Genomic DNA, 20,089 nt, shown 5'->3' with positions numbered 1-20,089 from the left:
TTCATTTCTCTGTCTGTTTCTGAGATAAGAACAAGAACAAAGAACAAGAGAAGACAGCTTTAGAATTCATTGCAAACCCTCGGCCTTGACAAGTATGCTAGTACTAACAGGATGCAGAACAGCAATAAAATCAGACCAAGAAATTATTCACCAAAACTAAGGCTTAGTTAGAGTAGTGTTTTTAAAAATGCAATGCAGAGAAATAGATCAGGAAAACAGAAAATATATTCAACCAACTCTGTGAACACTCTGTACCTTCCCCTGGCTGGAGGCTCCATTGATTTCAGGCAAAGGCTATCCTGGTCCTCATTTTCCTCACCACATACATTTGCTGGATACATATGCAGCAGATCAGTAAGTTATTTTGAAACTGAAGGTATCCATTCACTGTTAGTGGAAAGATGAGCTGTGGAAAAATGTCCTTCATGCTTTCCAATACATGCAGAAGGGAAGCCATAGGCAAGACACATTTGAAACGTGTTAAAACCACTACTGCTGATTTCCTAATAAAGAGCTTACAATACATTCAGAAGAAAAAAATGTTGAGAATTTCAATGTCTGGTCTTGCTGCACAGTACAGGAGTCTTCATAGTTTCTGTGATACTGTCATACTTAGGTTACACAAATAAACAATTTGTTTTTGAAATGGAGCTTTCACTGGCAGTGTAATATCTGTGAGACAGTTAATTCCCCAAAACTGAATCTCATAACCTATTTAGCAATCAATGTTTTCTTTGTGTGACTTTTGCATCTGATACCATTAGGTTGCAGTCAGTTATATCACATGGGTTTCTACAAATGCTGATTCTGGTCAGGTAGCAGGAGTCAACAAATAGAAATCTATATTATATTTTGTATCTAATTACACTTCTTCTATGGTCTTTCACACCTTTACTACTATAAATCGAGCAACTGATGTTTGATGTTAAGACAGAAGAGCAATTGAAAGAACACCACTCAAAACAAAAACAAAGCCCAATCTTCACTTATACATGCATTTATCTAGAAATGTTTGAAAAAGGCTTTAAGGACATCTTTCATGATCATGCTCCTACATACAGGATTGTGGACGCTTGATGCCTTTATTTTTTGAAAGGATGTACTCTCCTCCTTTCTTCCAGCTCCACTCTTTTGTACCTTTTATATTTCCTCCAAAGAGTAGTAGAAAGATTCATAGATCATCTAGATTGGAAAAGATCAGAGTTCACATCAGTCTAACCTACTGAGTTCCACCGCCAAACCATATCTCACAGTGCCATGTCCACTTAAACATTTCCAGGGCTGGGGACTGCACCACTACCCTGCACAACCTATTCCAATGCTTGGTGACTGTCACCATGAAGAAATTCATATTGATGTCTGACCTAAACCTCCCCTGGTCCAACCAAATAGCCTACAGTATGCGACCACAACAAAACAAATTGAAAATAAAATTGCATATGCAGGTAGATAAGCCACATTTATTAGTTCCCATTCACTTACAGAAGACTACTCTCTGTGCTCTCCAAACAAGTCTGATCTTCTGTACACACTCCTGATAGACACGTATACATGTCACCATCATTTCCTCCAGGAGAAAGGCAGGTAATCTTGGATTATAACAGACTTTTATTTAAATAATTATTTGTCGTACACCTTTCTTCTCCAACCTTTATGGTCTAATATGATATTTTTACAGGTAGCTCCTTGATTTCTGTGGTACTTTGCAGTTCAGCACTCCTCAGCCGCTCACTTATTCTTCCCAGGTGCAATGGAGGAGAGAATCGGAAAGGTAAAAGTGCAAGGATTTGTGGGTTGACGTAATGACAGCTTACTAGTCAAAGCAAAAGCTGTTTGCACAATCAAAGCAAAGCTGCTTCTCATCAGCAGGCAGGTGTTCAGCCACTCCCAGTGAAGCAGGGCTCATCACACATAGTGGTTTCTCATGAAGACAAACATTACTACTCTGAATATCCCCCTTCCTCCCTCATTTCACCAGCTTTTATTGTTGAGCATGATGCCATGCAGCATGAGATGTCTCTTTGGTCACCCTGTGTCAGACATGTTATCACCATTATTTTCATCCTCAATCTAAAACAAAGCATCACACCAGCTTCTCTGAAGAAAATTGACTCTATTCCAGCCAGAATCAAGACAATCACCACCACACACCAGTAAGACAGCACATGCTTTCCCCTTATAATTAAAGATCTCTTTCAAAAGGACTGCACACTCCTGAACTCCTTATATTCGTGTCAGCTCAACTGTCTGCAGCATGAAACCACAGCAACAGCAAGTGCAGAGTAAGTAACTGAAGTTTCTTCGAGGGCTCATAAGCACACTTCAGATGGTGGAGGCTGACAAAGCTGGCTGTGCTTGTTTGGCATAGTGGCAGAAGTGGAGGAGAGGATCTGACAGCCTAGCTAGTCCAGCAACTGCATGGGCTGTTGCTGGACTGAGTACCACCTCATCTTGGGCATTTTACTGGCCTGGATTTATTATTAAAAATCTGGTGGACCACATGACAGACAAAGAGATAATTCAAAATGAACAACCCAGCACAGATGCATTTCTGCTCCCATACTGTCATTGATCTTCAAGGCAGCTTCTTCTACAGAGTGATCTTCTAGGCAAACACTACTAAAAGACGCCACAGCTTATCAGATGGGACGTGCTTTCTGAGATGCACTAAGAGCTCTTTTTCCAAAGTGCTCAAAATCCCTATTTTAATAGCCAGCAAAAAAATCGCTGCCAACAATTCAGAGCAATGAGTTTTTTGAGATAAAACTGTCTCCTTCTTGTGTACAGAGAAGTGCAGCAGAGATATCAAACAGCAGAGCTCAAGGCAAGGCTTAAAGATAGGAGTAGAAATATGATTTGAGAAACTCATTCTGCCTTGGAGAATCTGCCTTGAAACTTAGAATGCTCTGCAGGGGATTCTGAGGCCAATGTGGAAGGAAGGCAGGAGAAAGAAATGAAACTTTTAGTCTGACCTGAGTGATCCAAATGGTTTATTAAAAAGAAAGTTCCCGGTCTTCTGTTTTAGCTGAGAAACTAGTTGTGACAGTGAGACACCCAACGTGCATTGGGGAATGCTGATGAGGCTGGGGATGCTGGGGCTTTGCTGACACTGGGATCACTCTCCCAAGGAGAATACTGTCCTATCACCCTCAACAATTGCATCTGGGGACATGCTGGACAACAGCAATCAACAATCACATAATAAAAGGAACGGATATTCTTCCTCTTTAGCAAATTTCTTTAGTGTTGGGACAAGAATTAAAATAGGTCAAGAATAACAGGTGGAAGTGGGGATGTGGCTTCTTATCAGATGGCAGAGCATTATCTAACTCTTATGTGTAGGTAGGAGCTGAGAAAAAAATCCTTTTAAGAGGACTTGTTTTCAAATCTCCACCCATTCTGACATGCCTTAACGCTCACTCTAGTGCAGCCACAGGCAAAATAATGAGTTACAAGAACAGCTCAAACAGAGATTAATGCAACTCCTAACAGCATGTTGAGTCTTATGGAAAAAAACAAAAAAGCAAAAAACAAAACAAACAAAAAAAAAAAAAAAGAAAAAAAAAACCCAAACAAATAACGAAGAAAAAAACAAAAACAAACCTACCCTGAGAGTTTTAAAAAGAAGATTGCACGTTTTAGTTTCTATTTTTTATGGGTCAGGGAACCTCCTGCGTTAGTCAACAGTATTCTACTATGGAGTAATACATAGGACAATGTTCTTCAGCTGGATAAAAATTCAGATTTTTAAACTTCCAGGGAAGTTTACAAGACCCACACTCTTCACTCAGTTTAGTAGTTGAGGTACAGTTTTTCTGTGCATGTGACATACGCATACATATACAGAAGTGACTTTTAGAGGTAAGGAACTTTGGATGACTTCTGTGACCCTATAGTTTCCCTTCAAAGCTTAGCCACTGGATAGTAGAGAACCTCTAAATACAATCTTGTCATTCTGACATGGCTTATAAATATTTCTAGAGAGTACACTGAAGCTTGCTCTTCATATCCAAAGGTTCTACAGTGGATGAAGTAAACTGTTAATGTATTTATTGTGCCTGCTTTTGCTAACTGAGACAGGAGACAGAACAAGAAATCTGAATTTACAATGAGGTTTTCAGAGACATCTCAGGCTTCTAAGCTGCCCTCAGCTTGATCTCAGACTTTGTAGTTTATAATGAGTTCTACTTATATGAAAAGTTTCAAAAGCTGCACAAGCTCATACATATGAGTGCAGCTGAAATTTCTCTCTGCAGATATGATGCCATTGTGATACAGAGGAAGTTCTAAATTGCCATGTTTACTCTTCTCTCTCACCGTTTTTAAGGCAGCTTCTCTCTTTGACAAGTACTCAAGATAAGCAAATAGTGATTACCCCCAAGCACCTTCACTGCTTCTAGTGTCAGCTTTTCCACACATGAAGCTGTTCAGAAGTTAGGTTTCTTTCTTATGACATGCTCCCTAATCCCCCTAAGATCTTGATAAAAATCTTGATATTGAAGTCCTGCATACTGCCAATTAATAAACAATAATAAAAAGTAAAATAATGATTAAAAATAAATAATAAAGAGAAAACAACTTTACTCCCTTCCCAGCACTGTCTCGTTGTTGGTTTGGTTAGTTCTTGTCCCAGATATTTGATTCTGGTAGAAGATGCAGGTGATTTCACAGCAAAGTTCGTTACAGAAATAATTAATTTTCTGTCTGAGGCAGAAATTGAACTGCCATTTCAAATTCCACTGAAATTCCTGAAAGCAAATTGATCTTGCAGTCCAGCCTGTCTCATGTTCTTTCTTTAGAAGTGATTTAGGTATTTCAGGTGAAATGGTTTCTATTGTGATTTTATGGAGATGGAAGCAAATGTCTCAGAAGCACTAAGGAAGTACAGAGCAAAATGCTGCGCGGGAAACCTTTTGCTGACCTCAGACCTACTTTTGATCAGCAAGTGTAAAAGAAAGATCCCAATATCTGTCAATTTGCAAGAGAATCCAGTTGAGTTTTTGAAGTTTTGAGCATCTAGATCTTATTTGGCCATTCATATTCAATATGAACATCAACACCTGTCTCATGGTCTCAAGCTGCATCAGTGGAGATGCAAACTGGATGTTAGCAAGGATTCAAATGCTCAAGGGTGGCCAAGGAACTGCGTGCCAAGAGAAGAGGTGAAGTCTCCATTACTGGAGGTATTCAAGAAGTATGCAGACATGGCACTGAGGGAGGTTTAGTGATGGGACCCAGTAAGTCAGGATGGTTCCCAGACTTGATGATCTTGAAGGTCTGTTACAACAGAGAACTCCATGATTCTAACTGCTACCAGTGCCTCAGCATTGGGTTTTCTTATCTGAAGCATATTATGTCTAAAAAGACCATTTCAGACCATTACTTTTCCAGACAGATACATGCTTTCTTCTCCTAAAAAGCTATTGTTTTGCTTGAACTTCCTCACTTGGGCCTGATTCACTGCATTCATCTATTTGCCTACATGTACAGGCATATGAGCAGCCCTCCTCCCCTACACTGCAGCACTAAGACGGACTTAAGAAGCTCAACAAAAACCATCACAGAAATCCTGATCTCCAACAAAATGCACCACTGAAAAACAGCATTACACACAAGCTTGCTAGTCCTCACAGGCTTTGTGCCTCCCCAGTCAGGAAAATCACTTCACCCTGCATTTGTGCACTTACAACTTAAGATTAGAGCTCATCTTCTTGCCAGCCTGCTAAGTGTGAGTGGGCTACTGAAGCATTACCAATAGCTGAGTTACAGAATGAGGCAGGCAAGAGTCAAATGTCAGGAAAATGTGTGCTTTTCCATAAATGCTTTAATGGTTAATCTTTAACTGTTAAAAGGCTTCTAGATTAGAGCTCCTAAGAAAACATCTTGTTTCCCTACCCGCCCCAACAGGCTGCAAAGGTGGTGAGGCTGAGAATGGGCTGGAAATTTCAAAGCATGATGGATTACACATAAAAAAAAAAAAAAAAAAAAAAAAAAAAAACAACAAAAAAAAGCAGACAAAGCAGGATAGTTTCCATACAAATTCTTTCCATTACATTGGTTTGTTTTTTTTTTTTTAAAGACTCTGCCAAGACATGGCAGGATTTTTGAGCATGGAAACTAAAGAAGCAATGCAGCTCTGCACAAAAGCTTTCCTCCTTGCCACCTGAGGTGGGGTAAGGCTAATTTTAACTGCTTTGGATTCCCTCACCCAAGCTGCCAGGACATTTCTGCGCTTGCTTGGCCTGCCCTGAGCTACGCGCCCTCCAGGAGCCTGAGTGCTGCTGACTTTAGAGGCTGATAGAAGTGGTGGAGCTGGGCTCCTGCTGGCTCTGCCCAGCCTTGCCCACTCTGGTCATGACTTGGAATCCTGTAGAAAGTAGTGGCTGAGAGTGGGATAATGTTGATTGGATCACGGAATCATGGAATCATAGAATGGCTTGGTAAGAATGGACATTAAAGACCACTGGCCCCCAATCCCATGCCGTGGGCAGGGTTGCTACCCACCAGATCAGGCTGCCAGGGAACATCTGTGTACCCGCAGATTTCTACAGAGTCCGGTCAGAGACAACATCTCAGCTGCTTTGTGCACCATGTACTCAGATTTTATCAGGTCTGGGACAGCTATCATTTTCTTCAAACAGCTCTTAATAGCATCAAGCATCTCTGTCGAGGAATTGTGTGCAAGTTCTTTGTAGATATCCTCTCTATTTCCTTGCTGTTGAACCTAAAATACACTTGTGAATGAAATCAAATTCTACTTAGTTTTGCTGCTAAAACAGGTGAAAGTTTGTCCACTATACTAAATCATTAGTATATTTACTCTACCCACACTCTGGAGCTGAGAAGATATGAGTCCTGATATAATGAATGGGTAAAACCTTTCAGATGGGACAAGAGTGTGGATGATGTGGTCATGCAGAAGCAGGGCATGATGTTTGTCAGCTGCAGTCAGTTCCCCATGTTTAGGTTAATGAGGGTTTTGGATGTCCAGGATGGTGTGAGAGCATGTGATGCAGGTGAGAGCACAGTGCAAAATGTCTCATGAATATTTAAGAGGTAACCGAAAACAAATGTCTGACTCATTTTCTAAAGATCTAATGACAGAAGTGGGTCTTGAGATCTGATAAGAATGAGAAGTTATAACCTGGGTAGACCAGCTTGGAGTAAGGTCATAAAAAGGGTGGAGATATTTGCTGAAAGAGCAAGTGAACAAAGACTGCTTGCACAGGCTAGGTCAAAATCATGAATTGAGCTGAAGCAAGAAAAAAATGATTTAAAGGGGAAGTGACATGGTGGTAGAATAAAAGCAAAGGTTAAAAAAGAACACAAGAAGCCAAAATAAACAGTAGTTAGCTAGATCTCAGCATAGGAATGATCTTAAAATTTGTGACAACTTTCATTAAACAGGTGACAGACATGGGAGTAAGTGAGGAGGAGAAAGTCATCTGGAAGGGTGATTAATGAATGAAAGTTAATCAGAAAGTTAATCAGCTCTGAGCGTGAGGGGGAAAGAAGAAAAAAAAAAAGGCTGGACCAGATTTGATGAATAGTTCTGGAGGAAAAAGAGGTGATATCTCAATGCTGGATGAGCAGAACTTACACATTCCATGGAGGGCTGCCGGTCGTTGTGCTGAAGGGAGGACAAGGCAGTGAAGAACATGTTAAAAGAAATTATGTAACCCCAATCAGAGTGGCCTAAATTTAAGGCAAAATGGCATTTAGAAAATGGTGGGGGGAAAGGCAGAAATGTGAAATTGAGTAAAGAAAGATTGTGGAGAAGTAGCATCTATAAACCGGGATAAAGAACAAAGGTGGCAACAGTTCTATGTTATGTGAAGTTATAGAATTGGAAAATACATTGTTATGGCAGTGAATAACGTGCCTGATTGTTTACAATGCTTCAATCATACTTCTGTTTAACTAAGCCTCTTTTAGATAAACTAACTTTTGCATGATAGTTTTTCTCAGTGAGAATAAGATTCTAAGGAGCTGTAGGTGGCTGGAGAAAAAAATAATGAAAATGAGAGGATTATAACGCAAAAATAGTATGTAAATGTCAGGCTTTCGGGACAATATTTTCTAGTGACTTAACAAACAAAACCGCAGGTGTGGGAACTAATGATCTATTTCTTCATTGAAGAGTATTGCACTGAATGCAAGTTAAAAAGCAGCTCATGTTATTCTGGAAACTGCTTGTATATGTTAATGTACAGGGTTACGAAAAAGCGAATGAACTCTCCTCCCATCTGTCTCATCCTGTGGGTGCAGTTCAGCTCTCACATTGCCAAATGGCTGTCAGAGCTAAGCACACGTGTTCTGCTGCTTTGAACGTGGCCTGAGCACCCAGGGTGGGGAAGAATGGCATGGAGGCTGCCTGGAAAGGCGGGCGATGTCTGAAAAGCAGGGGACTACCAGCTCTAAGCTAAAAAGCTTGGTGAATAGCATCCAGTGAGTGAAGGCTGCGGGTTGAGTGCACAGGCAGGCCTGGTCTGCCCGACTCTGGGAACTATGTGAGTGCAGCAGAAAGGAGATGCAAATTAAAGCAGTGGTGAGAGGAGGCTGTAGATGGAGAGCAGGAAAGGCCTGAACTGAGCTCCTGCAGGGATGCAGTGAGGACAGAGGGACAATGGTGGAGCTGTGCAGGCACTCACAGCTGCACTGCCCTGACCCAGACCCTCACCCCACTGAGGCCTGCGGACAGGGGCCAGCAGCAGGCCCGGCCCTGCTGGTGCTCAGGGGCGCTGGGTGTGCTTGCCCCATGTGCTCCGGGGCTCTGACTGCCCTTCTGGAAGCTGGCACAGCTGCTTTGTCTCCTCTCAGTCCATGTTTCTTGTGGCTGCCGTGCTTGGTTCTTGAGCTCTCTGGTGGGATGCTGGGCCACTTTCCATCCTTTCACTTGTTCAGATTTCCCTCTCTTTGACGGGAAAAGAAACTGCCGGTACAATTCTCAAGGTTACTGGAACATACAAGCCTTCCTGCTGATAGGCGACATGCCATCGGGATCACCTGACACGTATTTAGGGTATGCAGGGCAAGTCTATGAAACCTGTAATCTGGGACAGGCAGCACAGCTCCTGTATCCCACAGGCCTGCATGTCTCACAGCTGTCTGCATTTCACAGAGCAGCCCATCACAGAGAGTTATTTAAATTGCTTTGATATACTTCATTAGTCAACCTGAACTTTAATGGGTATCTGCAGTGGCAGAACAGGATGAAGCAGCTGTCTCACACATTCATAAGGCCCTCAGGTATAGTAGCTGTGTGCAAAACAATTAAATGTTCTGGAAACTCTCCTTATAAACAGTGATGAATAGCATTCAGATGGCAGAGCTCTGTGCAACTTGAGAGATGCGGGTTGTTTTTTCTTCCTGGGAAACAATTTGTGCACTACTCCAAGAACGTGTAACACACTGTTGAGTGGGTGCCAAGTGGGTCCACTTCTCATAGGAGCTGTGCATAAGTTCTGCATGATGGAGTCTCCTGGCGCACAGTGCACCACAAAACCACAGGCTGCATGGGGACCTCAGATGCTTCACTTCAATTCAGAGGGCAGTAATGCATGCTCCGTGTAGAAAGGTGCGTTCTCTGGGCCATATAGTCCACCCAGAAGCATTAGTGATGGGCAAAAAATGAAGAGATTTGTTCACATTTGTTTTGTGGAGTCCGAAAACATTTTTTTCATGTTTGCTAGCATGAGAATCACAATCAGCTGATTTCCTTAGGAGTTACAGTACAGAGTGTAGGAGGTGATAGCAACAGTAATTAACTATTGAGCAATGTGAGACACTCCCTACTGACTGCCAGAAAACATGGGAACTCAGGATTCTTACCCTACACCTCCTCTTTGGTGTATCCTTAAATACAACAAACATGGGCTCCCCACAGCTGTGCTCATCATGCTGTTTTGATTGAGAGCACAAAAGATGCTAAGGCAGTAGCAAGGCAGGGAGCCTAGTCTTGCAGCATGGGGCTCCACACAGGTGAGCTATGTGGGCTACATGAGTTGGGCTGCTCATGAGAGACAGAGTTAACATGTCTGGGTAACGTTGATGCCAGGAGAAAATGAATACGCTGCACTGGAAGGAAGGATTCCCTTTTGTCTCTGACTCTTTTTTTTCTTTTTTTTTTTTCCCTCCTCTGTCTTAAAATAGCAGCAGCAAATTAAAGTTTCACCGTGCACACTGAGATACATTTTTGTGGATGAAAGTTACACACTGCGGGCAAGCAATAATAGCTATGGTTCCTTCAGAGGCCAGCCTAAGCTACGAGCAGAGAGGATTATGAATCAACTTTTAAGTTCAAGTTTTAAATACAAATGGAACTGGCTGGCTACCAACGTGAGTCTGTTCTTCCCAGTGATTTCCAGCAAGAGCATAACATCTTCCTTCATCTAAAATGATTTCACTTTTTGGATCTAACTTTCATAAAAATCATATTACAAATTGTTTCAGAATATTTTTGTGAAGCCACTGGAGGCTGAGACTTTTGCCTTAGAAGTCTTATTACAACTAATACAAAACAAGGATGCTGAGACCTGTAACTGATACAATACAAATATCCTGTCAAATGCTTTGCAGTCAGTAGAAAAGTAAAATGCTTTGTATTCTTAAAACCATCACCAAAAACACCTTAACAGCCTCCCTTGACTCTGCCCCCTGCATTGGTCTATTCTGCATGTTACAAAGGCATATTATCTTCGTTGCCAAGTTGATTACCCCACTCATGCTTAAACATGTTACTGCAGATTACAAATGTATGGCTGTAAAAATAACTGGTTGGATTGATTTAAACCGCTGATGTTAATCTCCAATTTGGCATGAAGAGATTTACTATAAAACCTCTTTGGGATCACCAATGCTGCTCACTCCCAACGGAAAAGTGTGGATTCATGGAGTTTGGAGTGCACTGAGACAGGAACACCCTCCTCTGAGGAGAAGCTGGGAGAACTGGGGCTGTTCAGGCTGGAGAAAAGGAGGCTTAGAAGGGATCCCACCCCATGTCCCTAAATACCCAAAGGCTTCCTCATGTGGTTTCCAAGAAGAAGGACAGAACTGGGCTCTGTCAGTGGTGCCCAGTGCCAGGACAAGAGGCAGTGGGCATAAATAGGAACACGGGAGGCACAGGAGGTTCCCCCTGAGCACCAGGAGCACTTCTGTGCTGAGCAGGTAATGGAGCATTGGCACAGGCTGCCCAGAGAGGTTGTGGGGTCTCCTCCTTGGAGATGTCCAGAAGCCACCTGGACGTGGGCGCCCTGCTCTGGGTGCTCCAGCTGGAGCAGGGGGTTGGGCCAGATGGAACTGGAGGGCCTTGTCAACCTCAGATCTTCCAGAATTCCGCAGGTATCCACTTAGCACAAAGATAATGCATAACCCAAAATATACAATTTTTTCTTATTCCTTAACTTTAGATCATATGGTAACAAAATGAAAACTAAGAACAACTCTGTGTGCCTATGCGATTAAAATGATGTTTCATATGTAAATAGAAAGCTCTTCTTTTATTACCTCAAACATTTATTCTCAACTCTTAGGCTTAGTAGAATTTGGCTGAGTTAGGGGTGTCTGTGCATTGCCAGCATTGAAGATGGCATTGGCCAGCTGTCATCTTTGCAGGCATGTGGGCTGGCGGGTATGGCTGGCCATATGGCACTTGGATATGGTTTGAAGGGATGAAGCTGCAGGCAGCAGGCAGGCAGCTGCCTGAATTCCTGGCCGCTCAGTCATGCCTATTTATCCTCCATTCCCATTATCTTCATAAAATAGACCAAAAGAAAACAAAAACAAGGGGAGGAGGGAAGAAGGCATGTCCATTATATAACTCATCTTTGACCACGCCAAAGGACTTCAGTGATATGATTTACGTGTTTTTGATTAGTTGGATGTTACAAGCATTTAACTGCTCCCCACTGAAACCCATACACGGCCTTGAAGAATGTCTCTTAAGCGTCAAAACCTCAGCACACACCTACAGGGCCATGAACATGGTAAAAACTCAGACTCACTCTCTTCATGGACTATTATAACCATATTAGTTCCTAGGTGTTACATGTTAGAAGTATATAGTGGGACATTTTCCGTATCTCAACTGATAAGCCCCTTACTTGACTATATGTCTCAAACTCCATTGGTACTAATGCTCAGCTTACATGTGCATTGTTCTGGGCTTCCCAGTACAAGACAAATGTGGGACTTTTAGAGAGTCCAGGGGAGGGCCACAAAGACAATGAGGGGCCTGGAGCATCTCCCATGTAAGGAAAGGCTGTTCAGCCTGGGGAAAAGACATCTGAGGAGAGATCTTATCAATCCATACAAATATAAAGGGCAGGGGTCAGGTGAATGGGATCAGGTTCTTTTCAGTGGTGCACAGTAACTGGACAAGGGGCAGTGAGCACAAACTGAAATGCAGGAAGTTCCATCAGAACATGAGAAAAAAGCTTTTTATTCCGAGAGTGACACAGCACTGGAAGAAGCTGCCAGGAGATGTTTTGAATTCTCCTTCTCTGGGGATACTCAAAACCTGTCTGAACACTTTCCTGTGCAACCTGCTGCAGGGTTTTAGCAGGAGGTTGGGTTTGGTGATAGCAGAGTTCTCTTCTAACACCTGTAGTTTTGTGATTCTATGATGCTGTGATTCATCAAGACAGAATCTAGCCCAATATTCAGCGAAGAGCTTACAATTCTCATCTGTATGCAGTAGATATTTACCTGTGTTAAAAATTAGGTAACAAGCAAGAACTTTTCTCCCATGGTGCCAAAGTAGTGGCATTTATATTATATACGTATATATACACCAGAAATGTATACATATATATAAAATGCATGCATACAGCCATATGAAGTAAGATAAGGACTCTAAAGAAAAGTTAAACATAAGGGGAAAAAGACAGCTTTGTTAATGTCCCCAGATTTAATAATTATTTCTGCTTTGTGATGTCAGAGTTCTCAGGGCCCTGGATAAGCTGGCTGAATATGTGAATAACTTACTCATTACTAAAAAAGGGTGCTTCATGCAATAGAAACCTGGCTTGATTGTAAATCCAAACAGCAAAATCCCTACACCTTTTCTTGTGAGCAGATGTATAAAAGCATATACATACTGGGCAAGAGAAAGGGGAAAGGCTGTAGTGTTTACCTTTTTTTTTTTTTTCCCCCCCAGTATTTGAGAGTTAACCACCTTTGTCTCGATGCCTGACTCTTTGCAAGCATCATGACCTAGACATGAACAATCAAGGAGCATTACCTGCCTGCCTTCGCAGAGCTCAGCTTTCACTCAGGCTGAAGGAGCCTTTTCTTACACTCAGCTGGCTCAGACTGGCTCCCATCTCCTTTGTTTCCCTAGGCTAAAAGGGAAACTAAGTTCTTTGATCTCTTGTGAGAAAAAGTATTTTTTTCCCTCTTCTGTACCTTCTGTATCAAACTGAAATAAAACTCTTCTCAACTTCCTTGGCAGGCAAAGCAAGTCTTCGAAGCAACGGTAAATGCCCGGAATGGCCTTACAGGATGCACACATTTCTGTACGCGTTTTAACACAATTTGACTGCTCAGTCCCAGCACTCACTGCTGTGATGGAGTGCTCTCCAGCTCAGCTCCAACTCTCTTCAAACTCCAAACTTTCTCATTGTTTTTAACAGGAACATAGCATTCAGCTATCAGCTAGCTGCCTCTCAAGTGCATGACTTTATTTCAACATGAAAACAGTGCTCCTTCTAACACCTGACTGGATCTTAAGATGTTTGCTACTTTTTCTGCTTGACACAAGAAGTACAATTAAGCTTATACTATACCCCTTCCTGCATTTCTGACTCTGAAAGAGCTCAAATAGCATAAAAATACATTAGCATGGAAACAAAATATTTATTAAAAAAGAAATTCAGATTTAGTCAGCACTAAAAAGATGTGTAAAAAATCTGGAACACAAATAATAAATTCACTACAGCTAGAATCTTTTCATAGAAATTCCTGCAGAATATTCACAGAACTGATGTTTGTGATGCTGCTTAGTACCAAATGATTTAAAAACTTGGAAACTAGCATCATCTATCAGTTACTGTCATTACACGGAAGGTTTGCAGCAACTCAACTGCAGAATGGGACTGGATTCTTGCCCAAATGAGAGGTACTTCTCATTTCCTTCACCAGAAACACCTCTCCTTCCACCAGAGGACAACAGTTAAGAGTGAGAATATCAACTGATGGCGGAAAATAATTTGGGAAGATTCCTTTGCAGAAGATAACAACTCCTAATAGGAGTAATAAACCCCTGAGGCAAAAAAACAAAAACAAAAACAAAACAAACCTATTTTTAGCTGTCTGGGACAACTTCAAACACTAGCCTGACAGGAGTGTGAGTAGAGAAATACTTGGGCAGATAATCCCCAGCCCACCTCTTCCTGAGCTGAATCCCACACTGCATTCATGGCACAGCTTATGCAAAACTGGTATGATGCAAAAAGTTATACTGCAACAATATGAAAATGAACCCCGTAAGAGCATAGGAGGATGGGATGAAATGGAATAGAAGAGTTGAAAGAGATCTACAGTGATCACTGAGTCCAGCTGCCTGATCACCACAGGGCTAAACAGAGTTCACAGCACATTACTGAGGGCAATGCCTAACGCCTCTTGAGCACTGACAGCACAGGTCTCAGCCACATCTCCGCGCAGTCTGTGCCAGGATCTGACACGTCACAGCACAGAGATGTTTCCAAACACCTCTCCTGACCTCCCTCTAGCAGCTCTGTGCCATTTCCATCCTGCCCTTGGCTCCCGCAGCAGAGCCCAGCACCTCCCTCTTCCTCCCCTCCTCAGGGACCTGCAGGGAGAAGTGAAGTCAACTCTCAGCCTCCTCTTCTCCAGACTGGGCCACTTGAGTGCCCTCAGATTTCTTTGCAGGACATGGCTTCAAGCTTTGTCACCAGCTTTGTTGTCCCCCTTCAGACATATTCAAGGACCATAACATCCTATCTACATTGTGAAGCCCAAAACTGCATCCAATATTCAAGGTGAGGCTGCACCAATACTAAATACTGAGGGAGAATCACCTCTTTTGTATGAAGAATTTTCAAATAGGTCCCTACTCAAGATTTTATTAGGAATAATCTCAAAGAATTTGGCCCAGGAGGAGAAGAATGCAGGAGAGCTGGTTTGTTTTCAAGGATCACCTCCTCCAAGTTCCAACATTGTTCATCCCGTCTTGCAGAAAATCAAGCAAAGGTGGAAGGATATCTGCACAGTTGAAAAACGAGAACCTGACAAAACTCAAAATGCAAAGAAGGAAGCACAAAAGAAGTGGGAGCATGGAAGAATATTTAAAAAAAAAAACAAACCAGTCCAAGCATACATGTATGGGTTTAAGAAATCCAAACTCATCTGGAATTAAATTTGGTGATGAACATGAATAAAGAAAACCTTTTACAGGCAGCAAAGAGAGATTAGGGTGAGTGTGGGCCCTTTAAAATGTGGGCAGGTGAAATGGAGACAAAGGACATGGTAAAGTGGTACAAAGTACTTCTTTGGCTCTGTCTTCACTGATTAGATTGGCCTTTAGCAATCTCAAGTCTGTGAAATGAATCAAAAGTCTGCAACAAAAAGAAGAGCTAGCTAGGGAATACTTACACAAGTCCATGATGGTTGACTGGACGCACCCACTGCTGGTGAGGAAGTAGGCTGATACTGTTGCAAAGATAATCCCAGTTATCTTGGAAAGGTCATAAGAATCTAGAGAGGTTTCTGAGAACTGGAAGGTCACTCCTGTCTTCAGGAAGGGCAAATGCAGGCCAGTCAACCTCATCCCCATTCCTGCCAATGTAATTTAGGTAGCCCTGGAAGCCTTTTCCAGACACATGAGAACAAGAAAGTGTTTGGGAGCAGTCAGCATGACTGTATGATCACTGTATGATCATGACTGTATGAGCAGACATCATGACTGATCAGCTTTCCAGCCTCCTATGATGATATCCAACTAAGCAGATGAGGGGGAACAGTTGGTTACATTTACCTTGACTTCAGTAAGGCTTTTGACACTCTTTCAAAACACCCTTACAAGTAAGCTGATGAAGTGTAGACTAGGTAAGAGATAAAACTGCAGAACAGGTGAAATGCAACGCCCAGAGGCTTGCTATTAGTGGCTAAAAGTTGGAGTTGGAGGCTTGTAAGAAGCGATACAGGTGATTGTCAGAATCCCTTCCAATCTCAACACCTGTGCACTCAAAGCACAGGGAAGTGAGGAGTAGGAAGCAAAAAAAATTAAATGTATGTGTTTTTCAGACTACAGTCACAGGGACAAGGACCCAGAAAGCATTTGGATAACTGGAAAAACACAGAGTTGCCCACAGTAGGACAACTATATTATACTGTATTAGGCACAATAGATTTATTTTGGCACTGATAAGCGGAGCTATTGGTCCAAAAAGGATGGCTAGAAAATTTCTGATTATTCTCATCTTCTAACAGAGTTGTTTAATTGTGAATTGGCTAACAGAAAGCAGCGTCGCTCGCTAAGCATGGCTGTAGATGGTGGGACACTGGGGAACAGTGGAGCACTTCTGCATTCTTCTTCCGCATCAGCAGCACAATACTTCAAGAATAGGGTATGGGAGCTTCCTTACCAGGCTTGTCATGTTTGCATCTGAACACCTTATGAGAAAAAACAAACCTGAAGAAACTTGCAAACTTATGAAAGGGAACTTTGAGAGAGGAAGGCCATTCAAAAACAAAACACAAACAGCAACAAAATATGACGCAACAGTCATTTATGGGTTTGCTTTACAGTTTACCTTCTTAAATCATTCAAATTTCTACATCTCTCCCATTCTATACACCATTACAAGATCCCCACAGGCCTCGTTTGATTGAGGTTGCATTTTCGTGGGTTATTTCTTTCCTAAATTCAACATAATCCATGGTCATGTTACACACAACTGAAAACTGATTTAAAAAATAATGGATTTATTCTTTGCTAACTAGCTCTGCTATGACGTACCGAGCAGCATTTCAGAAATCCAGACACCAAATACATGAGCTACAGTTGGCATACACAAATTATAACACACAGAAAGGTCTCTTTAATAGCACATAGTTTTTAAAAGAAAAATCAAAACACGTAATGTTGCCTCAAATATGTTCCCTATGTTTTCCACTCTCAGGTGGAACAGCCACTACTGTAATGAAAGTGATCATTTTTTAACAAGTAGAAAATTCACTCATCTAGTCTCAGAAAGTGGCAGCATGGTCCTTAAACTAACTTAATCTGAAACTCTGGGAAGTTTTCCACTTTATGGCTTGATTTAATAGGGCAAGCTAAATTTTCTGTATCCACCAGCAAATTCAGATTACATATCAAACTTGTTTAGTTATTGCATTTGCCTGACACGTGCACTTCTCACTTTGCATTATTCTGGCTTCTACACTGATACAAAAATTGACAGTTGATACCTTGTATAAATATTAAATACAAAAAGACAGCAAATTAACTACAATATGCATAATAATCATACTAACGATACACATCATAAAAAGATTAACTTATTTTCTTTCATTAATATACACAACATTTTTTTCCTTCTGTCTGAGTTTGTTGTCCTACCATTACCTCTGGTTTGGAAAGGTTTTTTTATTTTTTTCCTGAATAAACTGCATTTCTGTCTAGCCTAACTCAAGTCCCCAACTGGTGATTATGCAATGTCTCAGGCAACTGCTAGTGACTGCAATTAGACAGTGATTCCACACAACTCCTCCTTTCCAAAACAGACCAGCTTTAGGACTATAAATTCAGAAGAAAGCAGTTTTGAAGGACTAGGTTTTCTGTGTCTAACTTAAAATGTGATCCTTTCTTTGCCTTGCACTGTATGTAATGTCTATCTCTGTCCATGAATTCTCCATGTTGGCTAGGGATGTGAGAGTTATTTGTAGAAGTTACTTGCTGATCTTAAAAACCTCTTAACAGCAGCAATAAAATCCCTAATGAAACCCTAGCCTCTATTCTTAATTTTATAGTACAGATTAAGATAGTAGCTGATGGGGTCACCAAACAAATACTAAATTAATGATCCCAGCTATGCCTCTTTCTGAACTGAATACTGCATTTCTAGAGAAACTTTTGCAGAACTGATAAAATTTAAAAGAACAGCACAAAATTCTGTTAGCTCCCAAAGTACATAAGCAGTTGAAAATGGACCCAGCCTCCTCCATCCAGACACTGTAAAAAAGTATCCCTGAGTTAGTCCTTCTTAAGGCAAAATCCTCTGTATCATCTCTCTGAAATGAGGGGTTACCTCTTTATGTATTAGTGATACCACAATGCAATGCTAACTGGTCCCAAGGGATTTAAATTTTCCTTTATCAGTTGTTCAATACTGAAAAAAGAAGACCAGTAGGTAAAGGAAAGTATCTTTTAAAAAAAGCATAAAAAGTAAATCTTTAGAGGTAAGGGTAACAGGGAAGAAAGAAGACAAGAAAGAAGTAGAATCTCGTTTCTGACTCTGCTTTAAGAGAATAGTATCAGGAATCCCGTCACAATAAATCTACCAATATCCACTTCTGCAGATAAAGTCCTTGAATGCAGTGCCTGAATGTCAATGTTGTACCAGAATGTAATTGAAATTCAGTCTTCGCCATCACTGCTGCTCCACGCGTCTTCATACGCTGGATTTAAGTGCTGCCGACGCAGAGACTAAAGAAAATAAAAATCCTCTCAGTGGTTGGCTTAATTAAAAATCAAATCAAATATGTGCAGTGCTAAAGGCATTTCTTAAATTACTATCTATCTGCAGACTATCTTGTCTCTCTCATGGTTAATGGATTTTCTTAAAGAACTCTTTGGCCATTCTGCTGATTAGAGACAAGACAATACAGACAAGACAAACTAGAAGAAGAAACAGTACTCTGTTTAATTTTCACTTTAGCCGAAAGATCTGGAGTACTGACTGGAAATTAACATATTTCTGAATTTAAATTATGACATATAGATATTACTGTGTTTGTTTTATGTCAATATTTTTTAAGTCAGAAATTCACTGGCCTAGAATAACCTAGCAGCACACTCTCAAGTAATTTTGGCCTCTGTTTACATCTAATAACTAGTTCTCACTTCAGCTTGAGAGTTTGTGCAGCCATGCGTTGCACCGAATCATAGTTCTGACTCCAGGTAAAACAGTTTTCCTTGTTTAATTCCATCCTGGGGTCTTATTTTGACCATTAAGGGAAATTCAATGTCTGTTCTAGAACGTGAGAAATAACAGTAACTAGTGTCAGAGAAGTAGGGAGCAGAACTGTTTCTTTCAGAGGCAATGCTGACTTACCAACTTTGCAAACAGCAGCTGCAGTTTAAGAAAATACCTCCGTAATGTCAAACTTCAAACAGCACTTACAGCCACAGCTGGGCAAACAATGTTTTGCTGTGGTTGTTGCTGCTGTTGCTGTTTTGTTTTGCACAGAGAAAAAAATAATTAACTCACAGCAAAATTGTTAGCTAAAGCAGAAGTTTTCACCTCAGGTCAGTTGAGCACATTTTGGCTTTAGGTTATCCAACTTCTGAAGCTACTTTTAAAAATTTGCTAAAATGTAGGATAGTTTTGAAATAATCTATGCTTCTAAATGAAGCAAACATCACAAAACTGCTTCAACTCTGATCATTCCCACAAATGAAACATTTCATAACTTTAAAACTGGAATTTTTGTATGCTGTGAGCAAGAACATAGCAAAATGAGCAAAAAAAGACACAGCAGAAACTTGATTTCTTTAACAGAAGTACAGTTTGCCAGACTGATTCTGTTTCAGTTCCTCAAAATCTACAAAATCATCCCCACTTCAAACTGCAAGGATAACTTTTATGGCTCAGCTCTAGTATTGAGAGGAAAAACATGTTTTCTTAGAAAACATTATCGATGAATCTTCCTGAAATAGCCCAAATGTCTTCCCTTAGTTATTAAAGTTTGCTTGTTTAGAGTTGTTCTTTTTTTTTTTTTTTTTTTGTAATATTCCTGCATCATTTGGTGTGAAAGTAAGGAACCTGAAGTGGAAATTGTGAGACGATAGCCAAATGAGAAGTACTACTTTTAATGAAATGTGAAGCTAGAAGTCTACAAAGTG

General features: G+C 41.0%; 2 protein-coding genes across 5 annotated transcripts in view; both read right to left on the bottom strand.

The window, feature by feature from the left end:
• LOC128074290 (uncharacterized) overlaps positions 1-20,089 on the bottom strand; it is a 497,996-nt gene that overhangs the window by 103,116 nt on the left and 374,791 nt on the right. The window lies entirely within an intron of this gene.
• Positions 16,735-20,089, bottom strand: part of ERCC8 (ERCC excision repair 8, CSA ubiquitin ligase complex subunit) — a 33,173-nt gene continuing 29,818 nt past the window's right edge. For all 4 annotated transcript variants that reach the window (XM_052670460.1, XM_052670461.1, XM_052670463.1 and 1 more), the window contains one exon: positions 16,735-18,670. In XM_052670460.1, coding sequence (XP_052526420.1) covers positions 18,602-18,670 — 69 coding nt within the window. In that variant the 3' untranslated portion in view covers positions 16,735-18,601. The remainder of the gene's footprint in view (positions 18,671-20,089) is intronic.

Source organism: Tympanuchus pallidicinctus, unplaced genomic scaffold (assembly GCF_026119805.1).
Source record: "Tympanuchus pallidicinctus isolate F22 unplaced genomic scaffold, pur_lepc_1.0 scaffold9, whole genome shotgun sequence".
Taxonomy (NCBI): Eukaryota; Metazoa; Chordata; class Aves; order Galliformes; family Phasianidae; genus Tympanuchus; species Tympanuchus pallidicinctus.
Note: the sequence above shows the minus strand (reverse complement) of the source record. Positions and strands in the feature narration are given on the sequence as shown.